This window comes from Dryobates pubescens, chromosome 12 (genome assembly GCF_014839835.1).
Source record: "Dryobates pubescens isolate bDryPub1 chromosome 12, bDryPub1.pri, whole genome shotgun sequence".
Lineage (NCBI taxonomy): Eukaryota > Metazoa > Chordata > Aves > Piciformes > Picidae > Dryobates > Dryobates pubescens.
The window spans coordinates 8,353,824-8,376,898 of record NC_071623.1 but is presented as its reverse complement, the minus strand read 5'-3'; the positions used below and the strand labels follow the sequence as shown (position 1 = coordinate 8,376,898).

The 23,075-nt window shown below is 42.5% G+C and overlaps 1 protein-coding gene across 1 annotated transcript; it reads right to left on the bottom strand.

Moving 5' to 3' along the window:
* Nucleotides 1–4,447: 4,447 nt before the first annotated feature.
* On the bottom strand, nucleotides 4,448–22,992 carry EIF2S3 (eukaryotic translation initiation factor 2 subunit gamma). Its single transcript, XM_054166119.1, has 12 exons — nucleotides 22,860–22,992; nucleotides 20,580–20,643; nucleotides 19,219–19,346; nucleotides 18,964–19,085; nucleotides 17,162–17,256; nucleotides 15,745–15,903; nucleotides 14,000–14,134; nucleotides 12,398–12,492; nucleotides 11,289–11,433; nucleotides 10,521–10,690; nucleotides 8,640–8,812; nucleotides 4,448–4,894 (listed from the first exon to the last, which is right to left on the bottom strand). Exons 1-12 carry the CDS (start codon nucleotides 22,926–22,928, stop codon nucleotides 4,831–4,833), a joined length of 1,419 nt encoding a protein of 472 aa, XP_054022094.1. The 5' UTR covers nucleotides 22,929–22,992; the 3' UTR covers nucleotides 4,448–4,830.
* Nucleotides 22,993–23,075: the final 83 nt, after the last annotated feature.

The following is a 23,075-nucleotide window of genomic DNA, read 5'->3' as shown; positions in this document are numbered from 1 at the left end:
GCACGAAGTGACCCAGAACTGCAGGGGCATGATGTAGCCAGGGCATCGAGCTGGTGGAAGCACTGATGGGAAACTGGCATGTGAACAGGATGGGGACAGAGGTTTCAATCTCTCACGTAGGCAATGCTGAGGCTGTTGCCAAGATGACTTGGCATGGAAAACCAGAAGAAACTCACAGGCTCACAGGATGTTAGGGGTTGGAAGGGACCTCTGCAGATCTTCGAGTCCAACCCCCCTGCCAGAGCAGGGCCATAGAATCCAGTGCAGGTCACACAGGAACACATCCAGAGAGGGCTGGAAAGTCTCCAGAGAAGGAGACTCCACATCCTCTGTGGGGAGCCTGTGCCAGTGCTCTGTGACCCTTACAGTAGACTCCTCTTCCAGTGAATTTCTTTTCCAGAAGCACTTTTGAAAGTGCTACAAAGCTCATACAAAACAATATTTATTTATTTATTTTTGGTTTAGATTTATTTTGTATATACTGGAACAAAAATCAGCAAAAATGTGAATTGAAAATTGATGCCTCCCTCAACCCTTTAGGAAAAAGACAAATCTGAGATTTGGCTGGAAATAGCATTTTCCTAATGCATGGTGGTCACAGAAATCCCTACTGCCCCAGCTCCTTAGCTTTGTACCATTGCACAAGATACCTCCTTATTTGTGTTAGGGAAGCACAATGTGTTACACCAAGCAGCCCTCTTAAACACTGAAGCAATGCAGGCTGGCACAGCAATGGCTTCACTCAGCATTGTATCCTTCAACAATGCCTCAGTTCAACTCGTGCCAATAAAAAGTACTGTAGGATGGGGCAAACCTCCTTCCTTCTTACACTGTTCAAAACCACTCAGTGCCTCAAGCACAACACCAGGCTGAGACAGAAAGTGATGTAATGACTGTTAAACTGGCAGAACCACCATTCACTCTTATTTTTTCCTCTCTACCCCATTTTATTTGTTTAAAGGAGTTCCCTGTAAGACACTGGGGAGAGGTTTGCCTCTCCCTCTACTGGAGTGTTGTGCTCAGTTCTGGGCCCCTCAGTGTAAGAAGGACCTTGGGGAAAACTGATTGAGGGAGTCCAGTGCAGAGCCAAAAAATGATTAAGGGAGTGGAACATCTTCCTCATGAGGGGAGACTGAGGGAGCTGAGGCTCTTTAACTTGGAGGAGACTAAGGGGTGACCTCATTAATGTTTATAAAGATGTAAAGGGTGAGTGCCAAGAGGCTCTTCTCAGTGACGCCCAGTGCCAGGACAAGGGGCAATGGGTGGAAGTTGAGACATAGGAAGTTCCATGTAGATATGAGGAAGTTTTTCACTGTGAAGGTGATGGAATACTGTAACAGGCTGCCCAGGGGGGCTGTGGAGTCTCCTCGGGAGATACTCAATACCCACCTGGATTTGTTCCTGTGTGACCTACTCTGGGTGCTTCTGCTCTGGCAGGGGGGTTGGATCAAGGTCCCTTCCAATCCCTAATGTTCTGTGGTTCCATGAGAGCACTATTCAGAAAATGAACTATGAAACCACCCTCTTACCCAAACAGCTACCTGTCCCACCATGAGGTATATATTTAACCCCTAGAACAACAAAGTTTAAACATCAGTATATAACCACAGGGCTCTGGTGATTACATATGGCTTAAACTTCTACTTTTAGGAACTAGTGTATGCTAGAGCCAAGGTGGTTAAAGCAGCAATGTTTTTTTGCCTTTATAGGTACAACTGCAAACCAACTTCTCCTAAAACCTTAAGGTATACCATGCCACAACATAGAACAGCATCCTACACTTTTGTCCTGTCTAAGCCCACTCATTTTTTGGAGACTTTATAACTTGTTCAGTGTTTCAGAGCTGTTTCTTCAGCGAACAAACCTTCAAATCATCATGCAGAAGTATAAACTCTTTGCTTTATCTTGTCTGCATCACAGATACAGAGCTGTATCCTGCAGCCCATGATGCCATTGGCCTTCCGGGCTGCAAGCACACCCTGCTGGCTCATGTTCAGCTTTTCATCCACCAGCACCTCCAAGTCCTTTTCTGCAGGGCTGCTCTCAACTTCATCATCCCTGAGCCTGGATTGATATCTAGGATTACCTTCACCTAGGTGCAGGACCTTACACTTTGCCTTACTGAACCTCAAGTTTTGTTCACCTTCACTTCCTTAAAATCTCATTTCTTATACTTGAGCCAGGTACCCAACCTGTATTTTACCTGTGAGTGGGTTGCAGGGCAGTGCAGTATTGGTGATGGGAATAAACATGATGGAGAACTGCTTATCTTAATTTCATTTCAGCTCCTTGGTATGACAGCCAGCATTTCTTACTTGTTTAAATACAGAACCAATCACAGACAGATCAAAACAAACCAGCCAGGTAGCAGTTCAGTTCACTTGCACTAATCTGGTTTCTCAGACAGCAGAAGTATTTTGCAAAATATCTGAAGTGATGTATTTTCTACCTCCTAGTACCACTATGCTAGCACTCCCCTAAACCCAATTACTAAGTTCTGACAGATTATTGCAAGACATTCAGTTACAAGTGTAGGTACTGATGCCATCTAAGATGCCCTGATCTCTCCATCTCCAGAATTTAGGAAGCGTGACAGCTGCCAATTCCACACATGCCCTGGCTAGCCAGCCCATTGGAAATGAAACTGCATACTGCTTCCAAAGCACAGGAGAGAACAGCATTTGAAACAGAAACGTTGAAAACTCTATACTGGTCAAGTACTAGAATAATTAGAATTACAGCTAACCTTCTTTCTTTTAAAAATGAATCACAGAATATATCTGGTTGGAAGAGACTTCCAAGCTCATCCAGTCCAACCCTCAACCCAGCATTGAAGGGGCAACACTAAACCATGTCCCCATCCACCAGGCCTACACACTGCTTGAACACCCCCAGGGATGGTGACTCCACCACTGCCCTGGACAGACCATTCCTATGTTTGATAACCTTTTCAGGGAAAAAATGTTTCCTAATATCCAGCCTGAACCTCCCCTTTTGCAGCTTGGAACTATTTCCTCTGGTCCTGCCACTTTCCACCAAGAAGAGGCTGCCCCCTCCTTGCTCCAGCCTCCCTTTAGGTAGTTGTAGAGGGCAATGAGGTCTCCCTTCAGCCTCTTCTCCAGACTGAACAACCCCAGCTCCCTCAGATCCAACTTGTAGGCATGTGCTCCAGGCCCTTCTCCAGCCTCACTGCCCTTCTCTGGACATGCTCCAGTCCTTCTATGTCCTTCCTGTAGCGAGGAATTCGGAACTGAACACAACACCTGAGATGTGGCCTCACCAGTGCTGAGTACAAGGGGACGATCACCTTCCTGTTTCTCCTGGCCACAGTGTTCTTTGTCCAAGCCAGGATGCCAGTGGCTTTCTTGGTCATCTGGGCACACTGCTGACTCATATTCAGTTGGCTATCAACCAATATCCCCCTATCTCTCCAAGTTGGAAAAAACACTACACAAAAATCAATGCATTTACTCTCAACACCATGTGAGGTAGAAGTACTTTACAAAGGGAAGTACTAGGAATGTAGATGGGAAAAGGGAGCACAAAATACAAAGTGAAATCAGGAATAAGACTCAAGCTGCTTCAGCAAAGTCTTTCTATTCTATTCTAAATGTTACTTACCTTTAGGATACCCTTGAAGATATTAAATACAACTGAAAGTGGGCTTTGAAAATGAACACAGTGCTTTGTATAAAAATATGGGAAGTAACATGCTCAACAGTCTACTGTAGAAAATGTCTAAAACTATGTACATTAGGACAAATGAAGTTAAGCCTCAATGGACAAAGCTATTAGCACTCTACACTAAGTTTATTACATACTTTCTCCTGAGGAGTGTGGTTCAGGCTAGTTAAGCAAAAGTGGGTTTATACCTTTTTTTCCTCATCTCATTCTGAATTCCACCTCCCCTTTCCCCACCATGACTCCCCCCATTTTACAGCCTTTTCCAGGTATTTTATTCTTCAAGATCACAGCTAATATTTGCTCCATAGAACTTTGAAATAAGCAGTTTACTCCTGTATAAAGAGCTCCCAGGTCACCCACACAGTGATCCATGGTGACAAACAGCTACACCTCAAAGTTAACCACATTGTTTTTGTAAATTCATTCTAAAATAAGATCAAAACCAGTACTGCCAGTTCAGATCCAGTTTACTTGTAGTTTTTGTTTGGAGGTTGAACCAAAACTCATAATACTGGAAGAGACAAATGTAAGTCAGTCAATGCTGCCATCCTAATTACAAAGTGTAATACAAGTAGAATCCTAAAGTCAGAACCATACAAAGCAGGAAGGTATTTGCTGTAAACAGCTGTCTCAACAAAAGATGTTGTGCTGAAAGGGCAGTAGTCTTCAAGAAGAGTTTAGTAGGTAGGTTTGTTTATTTTTTCCTTTTAGGTCTTGCATTAGTTGGACAATCACTGCAGTCTTTTGTCACTCAGAAAAATGGTATGGATTCATGAAAATAGCAACATTTTATTTCAAGACCAGATTTATGGTTTGCTTGTTACACTGGGGCTGGCTTGGCTGATACTGAACAGATATGTCTGAAACACAAAGTAAGAGAAATTAGACATGCCAGGAGACATGTACAATTAATTTCTGCTAAAATGTGGATAATTAAACCCACTTCTATGCCAATTCTGGTATGCTTTTAATGGTGATAGTGACTAGTATTTTAGTAAGAGGGGCAAAATTCAATAAAATGCACAAGGACAGCCATACAACTCCCAAGATACTGTTTGCACAGCTTCCAATTCCACTGGGAAAATAGACCCCCTCCAAAATAGAAATAGGCACTTCATCTGTAAAAATGAAGCACTCTCTTGTTTTTCAGTCGTCATCAACAGTTGGCTTGATTGTCACTCCTCTTCTGATCTGACCCCAACCAATTAAACTGCAAAAAGGGAAAAAAACAGCTTGGATTACTTTTAAATGGTAGGAAGGAATCTCCTGGATAAATCAACATCCTCTCTTTATTCAGCCTTCAGTTTTCACATTTTGCATTTTCTCCATTTGTCTCCCACCCAAAACATCTTACAAGATTCACCTTCCAACATCTGAAGGGAGGCCTACAAGAAAGCTGATCAGGTACTTTTTAGGGTGTCAGGTACTGATAGGAATGGGGGGGAATAGATCCAAGCTAGAGGAGGGGAGATTTAGATTAGATGTTAGGAAGAAGTTCTTCATCATGAGAGGGGTGAGACACTGGAACAGGTTACCCAGGGAGGTGGTGGAAACCCCACCCCTGGATGATTTTAAGGCCAGGCTGGATGTGGCTGTGGGCAACCTGACCTAGTGTGAGGCGTCCCTGCCCATGGCAGGGGGGTTGGAACTACATGATGCTTGGGGTCCCCTTCCAACCCTGACAATTCTGTGATTCTGTAACCTTGAAGATCATCTATTTCCAACCCCCCTTGCCATGGTGGGGGAAGACACCTTCCACCAGACCAGGTTGTGGAAGGCCTCATCCAATCCTGGTTAGTGGAAACACAGAAGGAAAAAGGACAAGAGACAGAGAACATAAATGTGTTTGTAATCAGGTAACAATGTACCTCTGAACAATAAACTATGTTGTAACTTACACTGCACCGGTGGACTACAAATCTATTCACAGCTCCATCTCTTTTACCTATGCCTGATTTCAAACAGCAATGAAAATGGGAGAATTCAGACAAGACAACAGTAAGATTATAACCAGAGTAACTCTCAATGAACATGTGACCCCTAAAGGCAACTCAGCCCTCTGCTAAGCTCTACTATATTCAGTAAAATTAAAGTGCCTTTTATAGGCCACTGCTGCATCAGAAAAATGCACTTTTAAAAAGAAATATAAGTTTATGTCCATTTCCTCAGTCAGCAGGCAGTCCACATTATTAATATAACTGCCTTTAAAATACTTCCAGATTCTGGCAAGGAGATACACAGGAAGCACAAGTGCCTCTCCATTTTATTTGCTGAGCAGTAAAGCCTATCTCTGGAAAACAAGAGAGAAACTGAAACATGTCCCCCCAGCACTTACCAGGTTTCAGCACCATATCCTTAGGTTATAACTAGTCCACCTTTGAATTTATGGTTCCTTGCCATCAAGTGTATCCTGTTTGTGTGGCCATTTGCTGCTTAACCTCTATACCTCTATATACCTGCTTTCCATTTAACACGTCCTCTTTGTCTCTTTCTTCCATCTTTCCAGTACTCCACTGTCTCAGACTACAAGCTCCTTTTCACAGTACCAGCTGTACATGATCTTTACTCCAACTGGATTTTATTAAGCTGCTCCTTAACTTTTCCTCAACTTTGTTTCCTGATGTTGGTTCTTTGTCCTTTTAATATAGCACAGAAGGCAACTTTTTAATAGCAGGATCTTTACAGCAGGCTGCCACTACTTGCCCACCCCATAATCCACAGACAGGTGGACTTCTTGGCAACATTAGTTCATGTTTTTCAAGGGGGAAGTAATCTACAGCAGAAACAACAAAACTAACATTACAATTTGCACAGACTATCAGCTCCAGTATAAATTTCCTCTCTTCTCTTCCTTCTGCTTTCCCTGATTTAATTTGGGTTCTGCCATATTGTTTTTTTAATTACTTTTTTCCCCTCCTGTTCAAGACACATTGTCTTTTTTCTTGTTTCTTCTTTTTTTTTCCCCAGGGAATAATCTCTTCCCTAATTTGTCAGCTAGTTCTGAGAGAGCAGGCACTAAATTCTAAGCTTTCTTGTTGATCAGAACAAGAAACATGCCTCTATGGGTTTTAATTTACAGCTTGGTTCTTTTCAATACAGTAAGCACTGCTTGTAAAAGTGGCCATGTTCCCTTATACTACAACACCTGTGCAGAGTCAGTGAATCTAAATACCCTTATGCTCTTACAATATTAATGGAATCACAGGATGTTAGAGCTTGGAAGGGACCTCTCTTCAAGCCCAAACCCCCTGCCAGAGCAGGACCATAGAATCCAGTACAGGTCACACAATTACACATATAGAGAGGTCTTGAAAGTCTCCAGACAAGGAGATTCCATAGCCTTTCTGGGGAGCCTATTCCAGTGCTCCATGACCCTTACAGTAAAGAAGTTCTTCCTCATGTTGAGCTGGAAATTCCTGTGCTGCAGTTTCCATCTATTGCCCCTTGTCCTATCCCAGGGTGCAACTGAGCAGAGCCTGTCCCTTCCTTCCTGACCCCCAGCCCTTGGATATTCATAGACATCGATTAGATCCCCTCTCTGTCTCCTCTCCAGACTAACCAGCCCCAGGTCTCTCAGCCTTTCCTCATCAGGCAGCACTCCAGTCCCTTAATCATCCTCATACCCCTCTGTTGGACTCCCTCCAGTAGATTCCTGTCCCTCCTGAACTGGGGATCCCAAAACTGGATGCAATATTCTAGGTGGGGCCTCACTAGGGCAGAGTGGAGGGGGAGGAGAACCTCCCTTGATCTGCTAGACACACTCTTCTTAATGCACCCCAGGATCCCATTGGCCTTCTTGGCTGCAAGGGCACATTGCTGTCCCATGCAGAACTTGTTGTCCACCAGGACTCCCAGGTCCTTCTCCACAGGGCTGCTCTCCAGCAGATCACCTCCTAACCCATACTGGTGCAGTTTATTCTTCCTTCCCAGATGCAGGATTCTTCCTAAGTCTTACGGAACACAACAGGCAGAGGATGCATAATCATTTAGAAAGGGGTATGGGCACTGAGTTTAAAATGAATCATCAAACAATTCTGCTTGTCATTTTCAGCCTCTTGATGTTTCTGTGCAGTCAGACATTTTATGTAATTTGAATGGGTCAATCCAGTTGGCAGTTTTTTATTTCCTCTCTATTCACAGTATATAAACCACTCAAACCTCAGAATGTCTTTTCTCCGTTCCCCTGCTATTACTTAAAGGTTGCACTAGAAATCACATGAAGGTCCACAGGCAGAGCTCCACTGATTTAGGTGAGGATAAAGACAGGATAAAGGCGTAACATAACATCACTGGAATTTCCAAACTGCTCTACCAAGATTGCCCACTGTTAGCTCAACTTAGAGCACAGCAGTTTTGGCAACAAACCATGAACCGTCCTTGTCTGTTACTAGTAGCTACCCACCCAGTTATAAAGCTTCCTTTTTTTGAAGTGTCTAGTAATGAAATGAAGCATTTTACAATAACAGTGTCCTTGAGTCAAAAGAACCCAGAGGAATTTTAAAACAGAATACACTTACTTAGTTCTAGGACAAAATAGCTACATTTCAACAGCTACACTTCAATACCTGAGGTGGACCTACAGGAAGGCTGGGGAAGGACTGTTTAGAAAGGATTGGAGTGATATGATAATGAGCAATGGTTTGAAACTGGAGAAAGATAGATTTAGGCTGGATGTAAAGAAGAAGTTCTTTACAATCAGAGTGGTAAAATCCTGGAGCAGGCTGGCCAGGGATGTGTGTAAGGCCCTGTCCTTGGAGACATTCAAGATCAGACTTGATGTGGCCCTGGGTGGCCTGATCTAGGTGGAGGTGTCCCTGCTGACTACAGGGGAGTTGGACAAGATGGCCTTTGAGGGTCCCTTCCAACCCAGTGCAATCTGTGGAAAAAAACCTAGTTGCATACTTTTTAGTTACCCTTCTCATAGCCAGGTACTCTACCTAGTTAAGGTAACTTACCGCCAGTGTTTCTCAACTCTTCGACTCAGGGCAATTTTTTCTCCCACTTCTGTGCATACTGGGTTAGTAAGCACAATCTTCCCCAAGTCAGCTTTAACTGCACTGACTCTCCCTCCAGTGGATAAGGATCCTATGTTCACCATTAAAACTTCATTCTTTGATAATTTTTGCACCTGAAGAAAGACATACAAAACTCTGAAATAGATGCTTCAGTATTAACCCTAACAAGACAAGACCACATCTCTCCCAGCCCCAAGCCCACAGCCAATATTGAGTATCTGCTGTACCCACCTGCCACAAAAAGCAGAAATAGCTGAGGTATGGAAAAACTATAAATACCCACCCACACAATCCACACACAACAGTGTCAGTGGGTAAAGTTTGCATGTGAACGGACAAATCTGTATATATCTTGCACCTGTAGTTCTGCAGGTTCTTGGTATGATAGAAAACAGAGGGAGAGCCCAAGAACTTATATAAAACACCCTGATGGCTGCACATCCTGGGTTAAAAAGTGTTAACAGTCTCATATATTGCTGCAAATCAGAATGTTAGCCTCATTCTTTTAAATCATCTGGATATTCTCTCATTTCCCTTATGCATACATACAGCAAAATGGCTTCTCAACAAAATAATCCCTTTCACAGGCTAAAAAGAGCACTGAAGCACTTTAATTCACTGGTGCATGAAGCAGTTTCTAGATTACAACACTAGCAGGGAAAAATCTATGATCTTTTAGTTTAATTTGTACAATATAGACCACAAACAAAGTTTTGTTTCTTTTCAACTACAGTGTTTCCAAAATAGTTAATCTTAAAAACTTCTTCAGAAAGAGATTCTACAAAAAGCATGTGAGCAGGAAGTAGATCAGTTTATGTATAAAGCAAATTATTGCATAAATGGACCAGCCTATAATATAGCAAAACTACCATCAGCATGTTTAGAAGACTACCTAACACAGAGACACAAACACCTTACGCTGCCTTAAACTACACTGATATTAATTCCTACTCCTCTCCTCTGAAAAGCACTCTTCTGTAATACTACATATGGCACCCAGCTCTGGAACCCTCAACACAAGTAGGACATGATGAAGTGGGTCCAGTGGAGGGCCATGGAGATGATCAAGGGGCTGGATTGAGGACAGGCTGAGGGTGCTAGGCTTGTTCAGCCTGGAGAAGAGAAGGCTCCAGGGAGACCTGACAGTGGCCTTCCAGTACCTGGAAGGGACCTACAAGAAGGCTGCAGGGGGACTGTTTACAAAGGCCTGCAGTGATAGGACAAGGGGCAATGGTTTGAAATTAAAGAGTAGATATAGACTGGATGTTAGGAACAAGTTCTTCACTGTGAGGGTGGTGAAACACTGCAACAGGTTGTCCGGGGAGGCACTTGAGGCCCCATCCCTGGCCATCTTCAAGGTCAGGCTCAACAAGGTTCTAGGCAACCTGATCCAGTGGAGGATGTCCCTGCTGACTGCAGGGGTTGGACTGGATGAGCTTTGGAGATCCCTTCCAACTGAAACCATTCTATGGTGATTCTAAATAAGCAAGTAAGTTTAGGGACAAACATATATGAACAGGCAGACATATAAACATGAAGAAAATTTTTTTCACTGTGAGAGTGACAGAACACTGGAATAGGCTGCCCAGGGGGAGTGTGAAGTCTCCTTCTCTGGAGATACTCAAGACCTGCCTGGATGTGCTCCTGTGTGATCTGCTCTAGGTGCTCCTGCTCTGACAGGGGGGTTGGATTAGATGATCTTTTGAGGGCCCTTTCAACCCCTAACAGTCTGTGATTCTGTGAATCACTGCATAAGATCAAAAAGTTAGCACAAGAAGAGAAATCAGGGGAAAAATAAACAACAAAAAAAGGAGTACAGACCTTTGCAGCTTTCTTGTCTCCTTCAGTGCGAACACCTAATAGTCGTCTCAGCAAGAAATAGGAAATTTCTAGCTCTGTAAATATTTCTGGCAGTGCTCCAACTGCACCAAGAACTTGGCCTACCATTCGGTCAGCCCGACACAAAGTTGGATCAATCTTAGTTCCAACGCCTAGAACACAATAAGGAAAAGTCACAAGGAGTAACAGAAAGGTAGCTGTTACCTTTGTGCGTTAAAAGACTTCACGAAGATCTAAACCCCACAATCTGAGTGTGTACTGGGAATCCCCCTACCTGAACTGCACTGTGAGGGTGCCAGAGCCCTGGAACAGGCTGCCCAGAGAGGTTGTAGAGTCTCCTTTCCTCAAGACATTCCAAACCTGCCTGGATGCATTCCTGTATGACCTACTTTAGGTGCTCCTGCTCTGGCAGGGGGGTTGGACTGGATAATCTTTCACTGTCCCTTCCAACCCCTAACATTCTGTGATTCAGAATGTCAGCAAGACTGTAAGCTCTGTGATGAAGAAACATTCTACTGTTAAAGCTGGTAGCTAACAATGCAAGCTGATCTGCACTGGCCAGTAACACTCAGAAATACATCTTATTTATTAAACATCTACTTTTCATGCTCATGTTGTATCTCTCCACATATAATACTTTAAATTTCTCCTAGGCTTTTTGTTTTCCACGATGAAATACATTGTTGAATGTAAGCAAGTGATTTTAATATGCCTAAATAAATAACTATTTCCATAGGAGAATGTTCTTACCTATAAGACCTCCTGGAGCAGCATATTGCAGATCATTGTGTTCAGCAAAGAGGGACACTATTTTGGAGAAGATTGGCTTGCACATAAGTTTTCCTTCACTGTCCTTGGATACAATACCAGGCCGGACCTCAATTTCCTGGCCCACCTAATTAAAAAAGTGATAAAGTGATTAACTGATTGTTTCAGAGCAACATAAAACTAACTACTAGTCACAGACAAGACCTGCCATTCATACAAGTTCTTGGCTCTGGGCTGCTGTAGTGCTTCTAGGGCTCTCTTGCCCTTGTTTACTGCAAACTGAATGGCACTTAAAGCTCTTCACCTTATAGCCAATGCACCAAGGAATTTTCTTTCCAAAACTATTCATAAAACTCCTTTAGCAAAGGCTCTTTATCAGCAGTAATTCCAATATTTAGAAATTAATTTAATTTAAAAAGAATATTTCATTTAGAAATGTTACAGCACTGAGAAAAATGGAGCTAATTTGACCAGGGTAAGTGACCAGCATTGATAAATGAGATACAGGTTGTATAAATGTTTGAAGATGTGGTTTGCTTTCCAGTCTAGCAGAGATAAATGTTTGAAGATGTGGTTTGCTTTCCAGTCTAGCAGAGAAACTTTTCATGTTTGCATTTATTGACAGTATCACAGAATCAAAATTAAGATCAAAATAGAGAATCAAAATTAAGATCAAAATAGAGAGAATACCTAAACAGGAAAGCAGGACCTGTGGGAAGCCCCACACACTTCCAAGGTGCTTTCAAAACACTTTTCCTCCCCTCTTCCCCCCAGTAATTCAGGAATTAAGTTGCAGCACAGAAAAAAACCCAAAACAAAACAAAAAACAAACCAGCTCCCTCAATTTTTGTAATCAATGAAATCAGTATTGCCATAAGTAGAAGTTAAGATCTGAGTAACAAAAATTGATTAAAAAAACTAAAAAAGTCAGGGTTACTTGTTCTGGTATTTTAGAGAAGGAAACTAAAAATGAGGTACAGGCAGACAGGACTTAAAAAACAAAAATCAATTAGGGATTAATTTTGCATTAAGCAAGGAAAACCTCTAATAATTATTATTACAATCTGCAGATAATAAAGGGAAAAGGTTACCTTTAAGACACCCTTTAGAATACTGCCACCAGCTACACCTCCCTTAAGGTCATCAACTTCACAGCCAGGCTTGTTGACATCAAAAGATCTAATTACTGCAAAGAGAAAACCATAATCAGGCTTGTATTTAAGACCAGGTTTTTAAAGAAGTAGTTTCTTCCTTTAGGAACTTGGAGTGCTTCCCTGTTCTTATGAAGGTAGACAAATACTCCTAAATATTCCAAAAACATAAGCCAGAAGACCAAAAGCTGAAAAATATTTTATTCTAGATTTTTCAGAACATGGTTGATTTTGTTCTCAAAACCACTTAAGCTGCTCATAAGCATAAATGTCTTTTCAAACTGTTTTTACATAGCAGAAATTAAGTTCAAGATCAGTATCTGAAAAAGAAACCAAGTCCATTGTGAATATCAGAAGTGGTTTTGTAAAGCTGTTTGACCTTGTTTTTCATAAGTTACCAGTTTCTCTGTATTCTGAATATATTCTGTAGGTCTCTCATGCTTTATGTGTGCACTTGCAGCCATGAAAGCCAATCATATCCTGGGCTGCATCATGAGAAGCATAGCCAGCAGGTCGAGGAAGGTGATTCTCCCCCTCTACTCCACTCTGATGAGACCCCACCTAGCATACTGCATCCAGTTCTGGAGCCCCTGCTACAAGAAAGATGCAGACGTGCTGGAATGTGTCCAGAGTAGGGCCGTGAGGATGATCAGAGGCCTGGAGCTCCTCTCCTACGAGGACAGGCAGAGAGAGTTGGGGTTGTGCAGTCTGGAGAAGAGAAGGCGCCAAGGAGACCTTATTGTGGCCTTCCAGTATCTGAAGGGGGCTACAAGAAAGCTGGGGAGGGACTTTTTAGGACTAGGGGGAATGGAACAAAAATAGAAATGGGTAGATTCAGATTGGATGTTAGGAAGAAGTTCTTCCCCATGAGGGTGGTGAGACACTGGAACAGGTTGCCCAGGGAGGTGGTGGAAGCCTCATCCCTAGGCCGGATGTGGCTCTGAGCAACCGGATTAGTGTGAGGTGTCCCTGCCCATGGTGGGGGGGTTGGAACTAGATGATCCTTGAGGTGCCTTCCAACCCTGACAATTCCATGAAAAGAGCAAACAAATGGTTTCATCCTGAGGCACCTGAATTTCACAATGTGCTGGACACGACCGATAATTTTGATGATTATATCCAGGAGAAAAGAGACTAATACAGAAAATCTAACCAGGCTACCTGTAAGCTTTTCATGGAAATAACTTAATTTTCAGATTCAGTGGTTTGTCAGTACTTTGTTAAATCAAACTTAAATTCATAGCAACTAAAGGAATATTTTTAAGACAAATAAATATCAAGTCTTTATTCCATTTCTGTGCTGTCATATAGACAGAGTATGTACAAAAGCCAGTAATTACCATGAAGAGATTTAACTATAGATTTAACTATGAACAAACAATATTGGAATGAAAAAGACATGGCAACTTTTAAAATATGAGCACACTAAATGCTTCTTTTAAATCTACCTCTTCTTATTGCACTCAGCAACATGCTATTTTAAGTGCAGATACAGCTATTCAATGGTTAGCTACAAAAGCCCAGACCTAAGCATTTACATACCAATAAGCCTTGGTTCAGATGTGAAGTCTCGCAAAGGAACTGGGATTTTCTTCACTATATACTCACAAACTACCTCGATGTTGTATTTCAGCTGTGCTGAGATTGGAATTATTGGAGCTCCTTCTGCAACTGTACCTAAACCAAAATCAAGTTCAACATCAAGCCTTAATACAGTACTCACAGCAATGTGACCAAGTGTTGTGTCATTGGTACAAATACTTAGGCATTTCAAGTCACAATTTCTGTGTATTTCCCAAAGTGGTAACTATCAGAGCATGCACTCTTCCCTTCAACATGTTAACTCAAACCACTCAGACCTACTTTTCGAGGCTTTCTGGAACAACCCTCATATTGCCTCTGGGTAAGCGCGTACTGAAGAAGCTTTCTGTTGCTCTCTGAACACCGTGCAAGATAATCTTGTTTTCTAAGGGAGAATTCACTTCCTACATTGTGAAGTATTCTTAAGATCTGAAATATTCTTAAGATAAGCTCTTCAGAGAGATCAGACAGCTCAGTATTTGATACATCAGCATTTATTTTACAGTCAGATTTCCCTGACTAAAATTCCTATCACTCTAATCAGCTATATTTTCTAAGTGTTGCAATACAAGTCTTTGAGAACAATCCTAATGTTATGGGAGGCTTGGTAAGTATTATTAATATTTCTCATGTAGCTTGAGTTCTCAAACTCCAAATTTACACATCAAGCCATCCTCACATAACTGTTGTGAACAGCTTGTGCAAGGCAACAACTAGAAAAAACAACAACAAAAAAACAACAGAAAGAACCATTGATGACTTTTGATAGTGACACTCCAGCTCTGCAGCTTTTCACATACACCAGCTGCAGCAGGTTAAATAGAATATCCTAGTAAAGATGGACCTCAAAGCACTAGACTAACACTGAGCAGAGCTTTAGAGAGTAGGGTAACACTGCCTGATCTGGACTTACAGAGAGGGATGAAAGCCCAGCCTTGTGTGGTTAGGTAAGCTACCATATTTATACCTACGAGGTGCCCCTAACAAGTACTGCACTCCAGTAAAATCACAGTACAATCTCCACCAAAGAAACAAGCCAAGAACAAACAATAGCAAGAACAAGTCTAATGGGGAGCAGCTGAGGGAACTGGAATTGTTTAGTTTGGAGAAAAGAAGGCTGAGGGGAGACCTCACTGCTCCCTGCAACTACCTGAAGGGAGGTTGTACTGAGGTGGAGGTCAGCCTCTTGTCCCTGGTGATAGGATGAGAGGAAGCAGCCTGAAACGGTGCAAGGGGAGGTTTAGATTGGATGTTAGGAAAAATTTCTTTATGGCAAGAGTGGTCAGAAATTGGAATAGGTTGCCCAAGGAGGTGGCAGACTCACTGTGCCTGGAAGTGTTAAAAATTTGTGTAGACATGGCACTCTGGGACATGGTTCAATGGCCATGGTGGCGTTAGCGTGACTTGATGACCTTAGAGGGCTCTTCCACACAAAACAATTCTATGATTCCAATGAATCTCCAAATCAGTGAAAACTACTAGGTAAGAGCCATTGCTATTCATTTTACATGCAGGGCTCCCATCAACAGCCTCAAGAGTGTTGTACTCAAGTTGTCTGAAACAGAAAAGAAGCACAACTCCAGTGGTCCATTTTTAAGATTATCAGACTCATCTGTTAGCATTGTCTGAACAAGAGAAGCTTTTCTCCAAACATAGAGAAAACCACATCTCCACCACTAACTGGATTTCTGCTGATGAAAACTTACCTTGTACAAAAGCAAGAATCTGTTCATATTGTTCTTTAGCCTGGCTCTCTTTCACCAAATCAATCTTATTCTGTAGAATCAAAATGTGTTTCAGTTTCATGATTTCTATAGCAGCTAGATGTTCTGAGGTCTGGGGTTGAGGGCATGATTCATTACCAGCTGAAAGAAGAAAAGTGACTACAATATAGAAACTATAAAGGTAGACAAAACTCTTGCAGATAGAACATCTACTTTCCACTGCATCTTTATTCAAAAAGACAGTCACCTCTCACTGAACTACATGTGGAGCATCCAAATTAGTAAGCACATGAAGCATCCAAATTAATAAGCACCTAATCCTCCCCTGAACTACTAGCTGTAGTATCCACACAATATATGACAGAGGAGAGGATGACAGAGTGGTTTCCCCATTTTTGCTCCCAGTTGAAACACATTTAAAAATTCCAAAGATGCTGACAGTTAACTTGTGTCTGCTTGACTTATTCCATCCTTCAGCTCTTCAAACATCGCAGTACTGACTGCAATTCACCCTTCAAGCAATATTTTGCAATTCTTTGCCATTCTATTCTCACTGAAGCCACAGAAATGCCTAGATCCCCAAACTCTGTAGCACACTAAATATACCACGTACGAGAACAGGGAAGCTTTCAGCATGGTTTGGATTCCTGCCATCCAAGAACCCAGCTTTTTGGCTGATGTGCCATTATGGTTGTTTATCTCACTTGAAGTTTGGTCTGTTGCACTTTCTAGATTCAAACAGCCAGCAGGAATGACTTCTCACAGCTATCTCAGACTCCTGAAGCCGTTTTTCTTGTCTGTTGACGTGCTTTACACAGGTAAGATAATTGCTATTATCACTGCAGACCACTATATTGTTCTACTGGCACACAAAAATCAGTTTTACTCACTCCCTGTTGGTGGCAAATAGGAACAAAAATCGACCCCACCAAGGTAAGTCTCCTGCACTCTTGACTTTGCCTGTGTTCATCTGGGATTACTGTTTATACTGATGTTTGTGGACTCTCCTGCCTGGCAAAGGCAGATACATATTTAAAGCAAACTGAAGCTTCAGAGACATTCAAAATGTACCTGTAGGTAATTGATTTCCATTAGAGCCGATATAAGTTTTACAGTATTATATCACCTACAAGGTTTCACTTTACCTAACTGATCTCCTATCAATCAAGCCAGTTACCAAACTAATGAGTACTAGTGAGCTTTTAAAAAACCCAGCTTGTTAGGGTACATTTGTACTGTAGCATCACTTTATTTTCTTAAACACATCAAAAGAATTCACTTGTTTTAAACAGTCACCTCACACCACTAAATTTTAAAGCCCATATAAAGTTGCTTCATGATATAAAAAAACCCCAAAACCCCAAACCCCAGATTTCTGGTTTTGTGTAGCAATCATTACCTATCAACAGTAAAGCTGCATCCATTACTGCTGCACCGTTCAACATAGTAGCCATCAAAATATCATGGCCAGGACAATCCACAAAAGAGACATGCCTGTTGTAGAAAAAGGTTACACAAAGTCCAAAAAGCCAGTTATCAAACAGCTTCTCTGACCAATTTATGTGAATAGTTAGGCAGACACAGAAGTTAAAAGCATCCTTCAAATGAGAATCACTTCAAGACAGCTGCTGAGAAGTTACAGCTTTAAAGTCATATGGCATGGAATACCCCTTTGGTCAGTTTGGGTTAGCTGGCCTAGCTGTGTCCCCTCCCAAAATCTTGTCCACCCCTCAGCATACTCTTGGTTGCAGGGGGTTGTTGGAAAAGCACAGCCTTGGTGCTTGGCTCAGAACCAGCCAAAAAACTGCTTTGTTATCAACACCCAGCTACATCACTGCAAAACACAGCACTACAAAGACGCTGTTGGGACAATTAACTCCAGCTCAGCCAATACAACAGTCTACTCAGTGGTCACTGAATAGTTTTTCTCAGTTTTAAGATTTGATGGCATATATCTGTATTAGGTACTACTTTAATGTTTCACAAATGTAAAGTAGACCAAATGCAAAATAAAACCCAAGCAAGCAAAAAAACCCAATAAAACAAACATCACAAGCTTTCTCTCTTTTAAAGGATGTGCCTATTTCTCCTATGTTAGAAAATGATGCATCTTTGACTACAAGGCTGTAATTGCACTTGACTTCAAAGATTTATCTACATTACACAGTTTCAAGGCCCAGCCTGACAGGGTGCTGGGCTATCTCACTTACATATTCTTACCCTGAAAGGTTGGACTAGATGATCCTTGAGGTCCCTTCCAACCTGATATTCTATGAATCTATGAATGTTACAGCTCCTCATTCCAAATTTTTGTTGTGCAGGCCATAACAGCTTATTCATTACATTTCTGCTTAAACCTGTTCACTGTGGAATCCTTGGTTCACCCAAGGAATGCCACCAAAAAGCAAGGAACTAATTTGTGCTTTGCTGACAATGTTACAAATCTACTATAAGCAAATAAACAGTAAGATAAAGAATCCAAAACTTTTAATTAGCAATAATGGCTGCATGACTGCATGTCACAACCCACAAGTTGCTAGAACAAGTGCTTTACTGGGAATCTGGGGAAGGGAAATCTGTGGTTACAGCACTGATTTGCCTGTGTACACATACATACACATTGTACACATATAAACCCGGAATCTCATACAAGAGTCTCTGTGACTACTCTCATTTGAACAACCACTGTGAAGACCTATGCAACAACTGTTGTAGTTAGTGTGCCTGCATAATGACCATGCTATGCTTATTTTAAAAAGTATATAAAGAACATATGGCCTCCAGAGTCCAGGGAGCCCTGATCTCACGTTAAGCATCAGGCTTTCATATGTTTAAGAACTTGGAAAACTTTTCTACCTCAAGGAAGACAAAGATTAACAAAACTAACTCTCCGGGAAGGAATTTTAAAGATGTGTTTGTGAGGTTCACATTAGTTCTCATTCCATTGTCTTTAAAATATACTTGTATTAATAGCAGAAAAATGTCATTTTGGAGTCCTGCAAATACCAGAGGGCAGGAGACACGGCTGTGCTCTGCCACAGACCGTGTGTCGCAACTAACACCAAGGCAGTTCAGATGATACCTTAGATCAGGGGTGCCATAACAATAATTCTGCTCACAGCTCAGCTTTGACTATCTTCATTTTTGTAAGAGGATGTTTAGAAACCCCCACAACTATACCATTAATTTCACAGCAGTTACCTGACTAGTTTAAAGTTCCCTTTAGTGCCAGGAATATCTGTGGGGAACTCATCTGGGGTGCTACTTCCACAGGATCGGTAACACTCTGGCCGGGAACAGCTTGGGTCATCCAACTTGTAAATCTGTAATTTTTACAAATTGAGGGGGAAAAAATAAAATAGAAAATTAAGTCAGCAAGGATTAGTGACCTGTAAGCTACACATGCACCTTGAAATACATTCACAAGATATTTGCTAGATTCTGGTAATGACTCACCTTCGCATTGGCATAACCCAGCTTGATTGTGATATTTCTTTCCAGTTCATTTTTAAATCTGACAGTGTGAACTCCAGAAATAGCTTTGACTACTGTCGACTTTCCATGGGCTACATGACCAATTGTACCTATGTTTCAAAAGCAAGGATTTGTCAATAAACCACTGTTTCATTTTGTGCAACATTCCAATCAGATCAACACCTAATTACCCCAATTACTCTCTGTAAACACAAAGTCCAGAAGGGTGCATGGGTTTCATGAACGTTTTTGTTTAAACAAACAAGATCCTAAATTGAGCTCCCAATGGACAGATCTTTGCAATTTCACCAAACTCATTTCAATGTTTAAGGTAAAATAAACTTTGCTTTAGCAGCTATTCCCCACTTCACTCAACAGTGTTCTTCAAGTTTTAAAATTGGTGCTTTTCAAGTTAAAAGGCTTTGACAAGTTTCTTCACAGAATCACAGGGGTTGGAAGGGACCTCAAATGATCATCCAATCCAACCCCCCTGCCAGAGCAGGAGCACCAGAGCACCAGGAATGCATTCAGGCAGCCTCTTTCAGGGCTCTGGCACCCTCACAGTGAAAAATTTCTCCTCACGTTTCCAGGGAACTTTCTATGCCTCAACTTCCAATCATTGCCCCTTGTCCTGTCACTGGGCATCACCAAGCAGAGCCTGACTCCATCATCTTGGCACTCACCCTTTACATATTTATAAACATGAATGAGACCCTTAGTCTCCTCCTCTCCAAGATGAAGAGCCTCACCTCCCTCAATCTCTCCCCATAAGGAAGATAATCCACTCCCTTTTTCATTTTTGTGGCTCTGCACTGGACTCTTTCAAGCAGTTCCCTGAGGTCCTCCATGAACTGAGGGGCCCAGAACTGGACACAATATTCCAGATGCAGCCTTTCCAGGGCAGAGTAGAGTGGGAGGAGAACCTCTCTCGACCTACTAACCACAGCCCTTCTAATCCACCCCAGGATGCCATTGGCCTTCTTGGCCACAAGAGCACATTGCTGGCTTATGGTCAACCTTCCTTTCACTAGGACCCCCAGGTCCCTTTGCCCTTCTCTGCTCTCCAACAGGCCAGTCTCCAACCTATACTGGTCCAGGGGTTTGTTCTTTCCCAGGTGCAAGACTCTGTACTTGCCCTTGCTGAATTTCATTAAATTTCTCCCTGCCCAACTCTCCATCCTAAGTCTTCCTTAACCTTGATAAAATTTGTAGTAAACCCACTATTGTTACTGTCTGTTTCAGTAAATAATTATCTGAAAGGTTCTTGTGTAGGCACCATATGCTGTTGTCTGAGCACCAGAGGCACACTGATGCACCCCTCTATTTCAGAAGTTTATTTTTACCTATATTAATTGTTGCTTGTCTGCTGATGACTTCTGGTGAGAGAGGCGTCAACTTGGTAACATCCTGTATGAGGGAGAATAAAAAAATATATTTAACTTGCATCTAAATGCATACAAAGCACTACAAATATTTTCTTAGCAATTATCCAGTAATTCTGTTCAGCAGAATCCAACTAAGCTCAATCTAATAATTATAGACTTGCATTCCTGTTTTTTAAATACAGGAGATAGGACAAAAAGTGAGTAAAATTGTGACTGCACATCAGCATAGCTTGCAAATCAAAACACTGATTGTAAACTGGTATAGGCTGCAAGGTGTGAAGGATGGAAGTAAACAAACCAAAAGCCCTCAAAAGAAGCTGACACATACACACACAAAACTCCTTCCCTACCCCTAACTTTAAATTACATGTAACAGGCAAATCCAAATGAACTTTCCATGGGCTACAGAGTGAGCTGCAACTATGTTTTAAACCCAAAGGCTTGTCAATAAACAGTAGTTTAATTTGTGTAAGGTTCCACTATATTCAATACATAATTACAGCTAACACTTTGGAGTCAGTAAGTGAAGAGATTTCATTAGTGCCATGACTGTAATTTTGGGTTGTGGGTTTGGTTTTGTGTTGGGTTTTTTCCTTTGTTTTAGCAGCTACTTTTCCCCCAAGTACCATTATTGCAACCACAGATACTAGACTTGAAGAGTTGTTTTGGTGTTTTTCTAAAGCTGTTTGTCCAGTCATTGGACAAATGTTGAAATCCACTGAAATGCTCCTCTGCACTGATTTTGAAACAATTCGCAGTGAGATTTTCATCCTGCACTGAATTCATATGGATGAGCTGCTCAGTTCAAGCAAAGATAATGACTACAGAGTCCTAAGTGCAGGACAGGATACAAACAGTTTGCTAATACAGAGCTAACACACACACAAATGTACATTAAATCATATATTATGACATAGTAAGCACTGTGATTGACAATCAAACTCATCTCTGTAATAATGAAAGCGCACACGTTCTGTTCTTAAGCATTACATGAACAGAATGCTCACATCCAATACAAAACCAGGTTTTGTTCCACAGGCAATTTCTGTTTCTTCTATATCTTAATTAACTTATCTTAATTTCTACAAGCACTGGAGTCAACGACCTGCAGATGGCACCCTGTAGCAGGGTGACAGGCATGTAAGCATGATGCAGATCCTGTCATCAAGATGATTGTTCCGGGTGCACACAATTGTGCACGCATGCAATTCTTCCTCTCAAGATTGGTACAAGATAAGTTCAACTATAAAATTCTCTGCATTAATGAGACAACTGAAAAACTACAAAATAGGCCTTAAAAGGCAATTCCTACTGACCTCTCAAGTAGGCTTATCTCTTTCCAACCGGCTAATGCCATGGTCAATAATAAAAGCAAGTAAGGAAACTTTGTGAAATCACTAATGTCCCTCACCAATGAATATCACCATGCTTAGCTGCAACACAAAAAGAACTCTTGGGCTCAAACTCCAAGAATATCTAGTTTGGTGAACACCAGGGAGGCAGCAATAGGATTTTCAACTGGTTTTGTCTGCATCTATGTGTAATAAGTGAGACAGCCCAGGGGAGACATTAAAAGGGAAGACTACCACAGCAAGACACCACTGCAAGTGATTTTTTTGGGTAATCCAAAAAAATTCTTGGTAGCCCAAACAAGATAGGGGTGGCAACCAACTCATCTAACCTGTTGGGGAAACAGAAAGCCAATGAATGGTTCTACTTCGGAGCGGAAAGAGCCTTGAATAGTACTAAGCAAGACAGCCCTTACAAGGAGAAAACTCCGTGTCTCCGGCACTGTCACAGAAAAGCTTTACTCTAAAAGCCGGGACGCCAGCCGATCGAACCTCAGACTTACCTCACTAACAAGCCAAGCTCCTCATCCAGCCAACTCAAACACGCTACGACCAGCCGAACCTGCTCCCAGCGCCGCCGCTCTGCCCGGCGCCTACCTCCATCTATGCTCTCCTTTAGCCCCGGCGTGCTGCAACCCAGCCCCCGGAAGCACCACCGCCTACTGCGGCCTCTTAGACCTCACCAGCTCCAACGACGACGGCGGGCATGGAGAAAGGCATGGATCCCCTCTGCCTCCAGACGCCGCCGCCGCCACCATCTCCCCGCCCCCCCCCCCCCCATCCCTCAATGGCTGGTCCGCCCAGCCGCCCCCCGCATCCACCGCTTCTAGGCGCCCCCACCCGCGGCCACCTGCCCCAGTCCACTGGGCGCCCGGCGGGCGAGTCTCACCAAGGTAGCAAGGTCCTGCCGGCTGAGGTGCGGCTGCCCCAGAGTCACTCCCGCCTCATCCCCCGCCATCTTGGCCCGAAGAGGAAGCGAGGAAGCCCGCGCAGTCGCCTGACCCCCGGCTCCGCTCGGCACCGCCGACCGTGGCGCGTAGTCCGGCACTCGCCGGCGGGCGAGCAGACGCCCAGCTCGGGGACTCGCCGCGCAGAGCGGCTCGAG

What these genes read in the sequence shown, in the direction of transcription:
- EIF2S3 (XM_054166119.1), bottom strand. Translation starts at nt 22,928, where the DNA reads ATGGCGGGGGATGAGGCGGGAGTGACTCTGGGGCAGCCGCACCTCAGC. An exon ending in TGGGTTATGCCAATGCGAAG is followed by an intron (nt 19,086 to 19,218) that starts GTGAGTCATTAC and finishes TAAAAATTACAG; the next exon opens with ATTTACAAGTTGGATGACCC. An exon ending in TTCTAAAGGGTGTCTTAAAG is followed by an intron (nt 11,434 to 12,397) that starts GTAACCTTTTCC and finishes TTTTTTAATTAG; the next exon opens with GTGGGCCAGGAAATTGAGGT.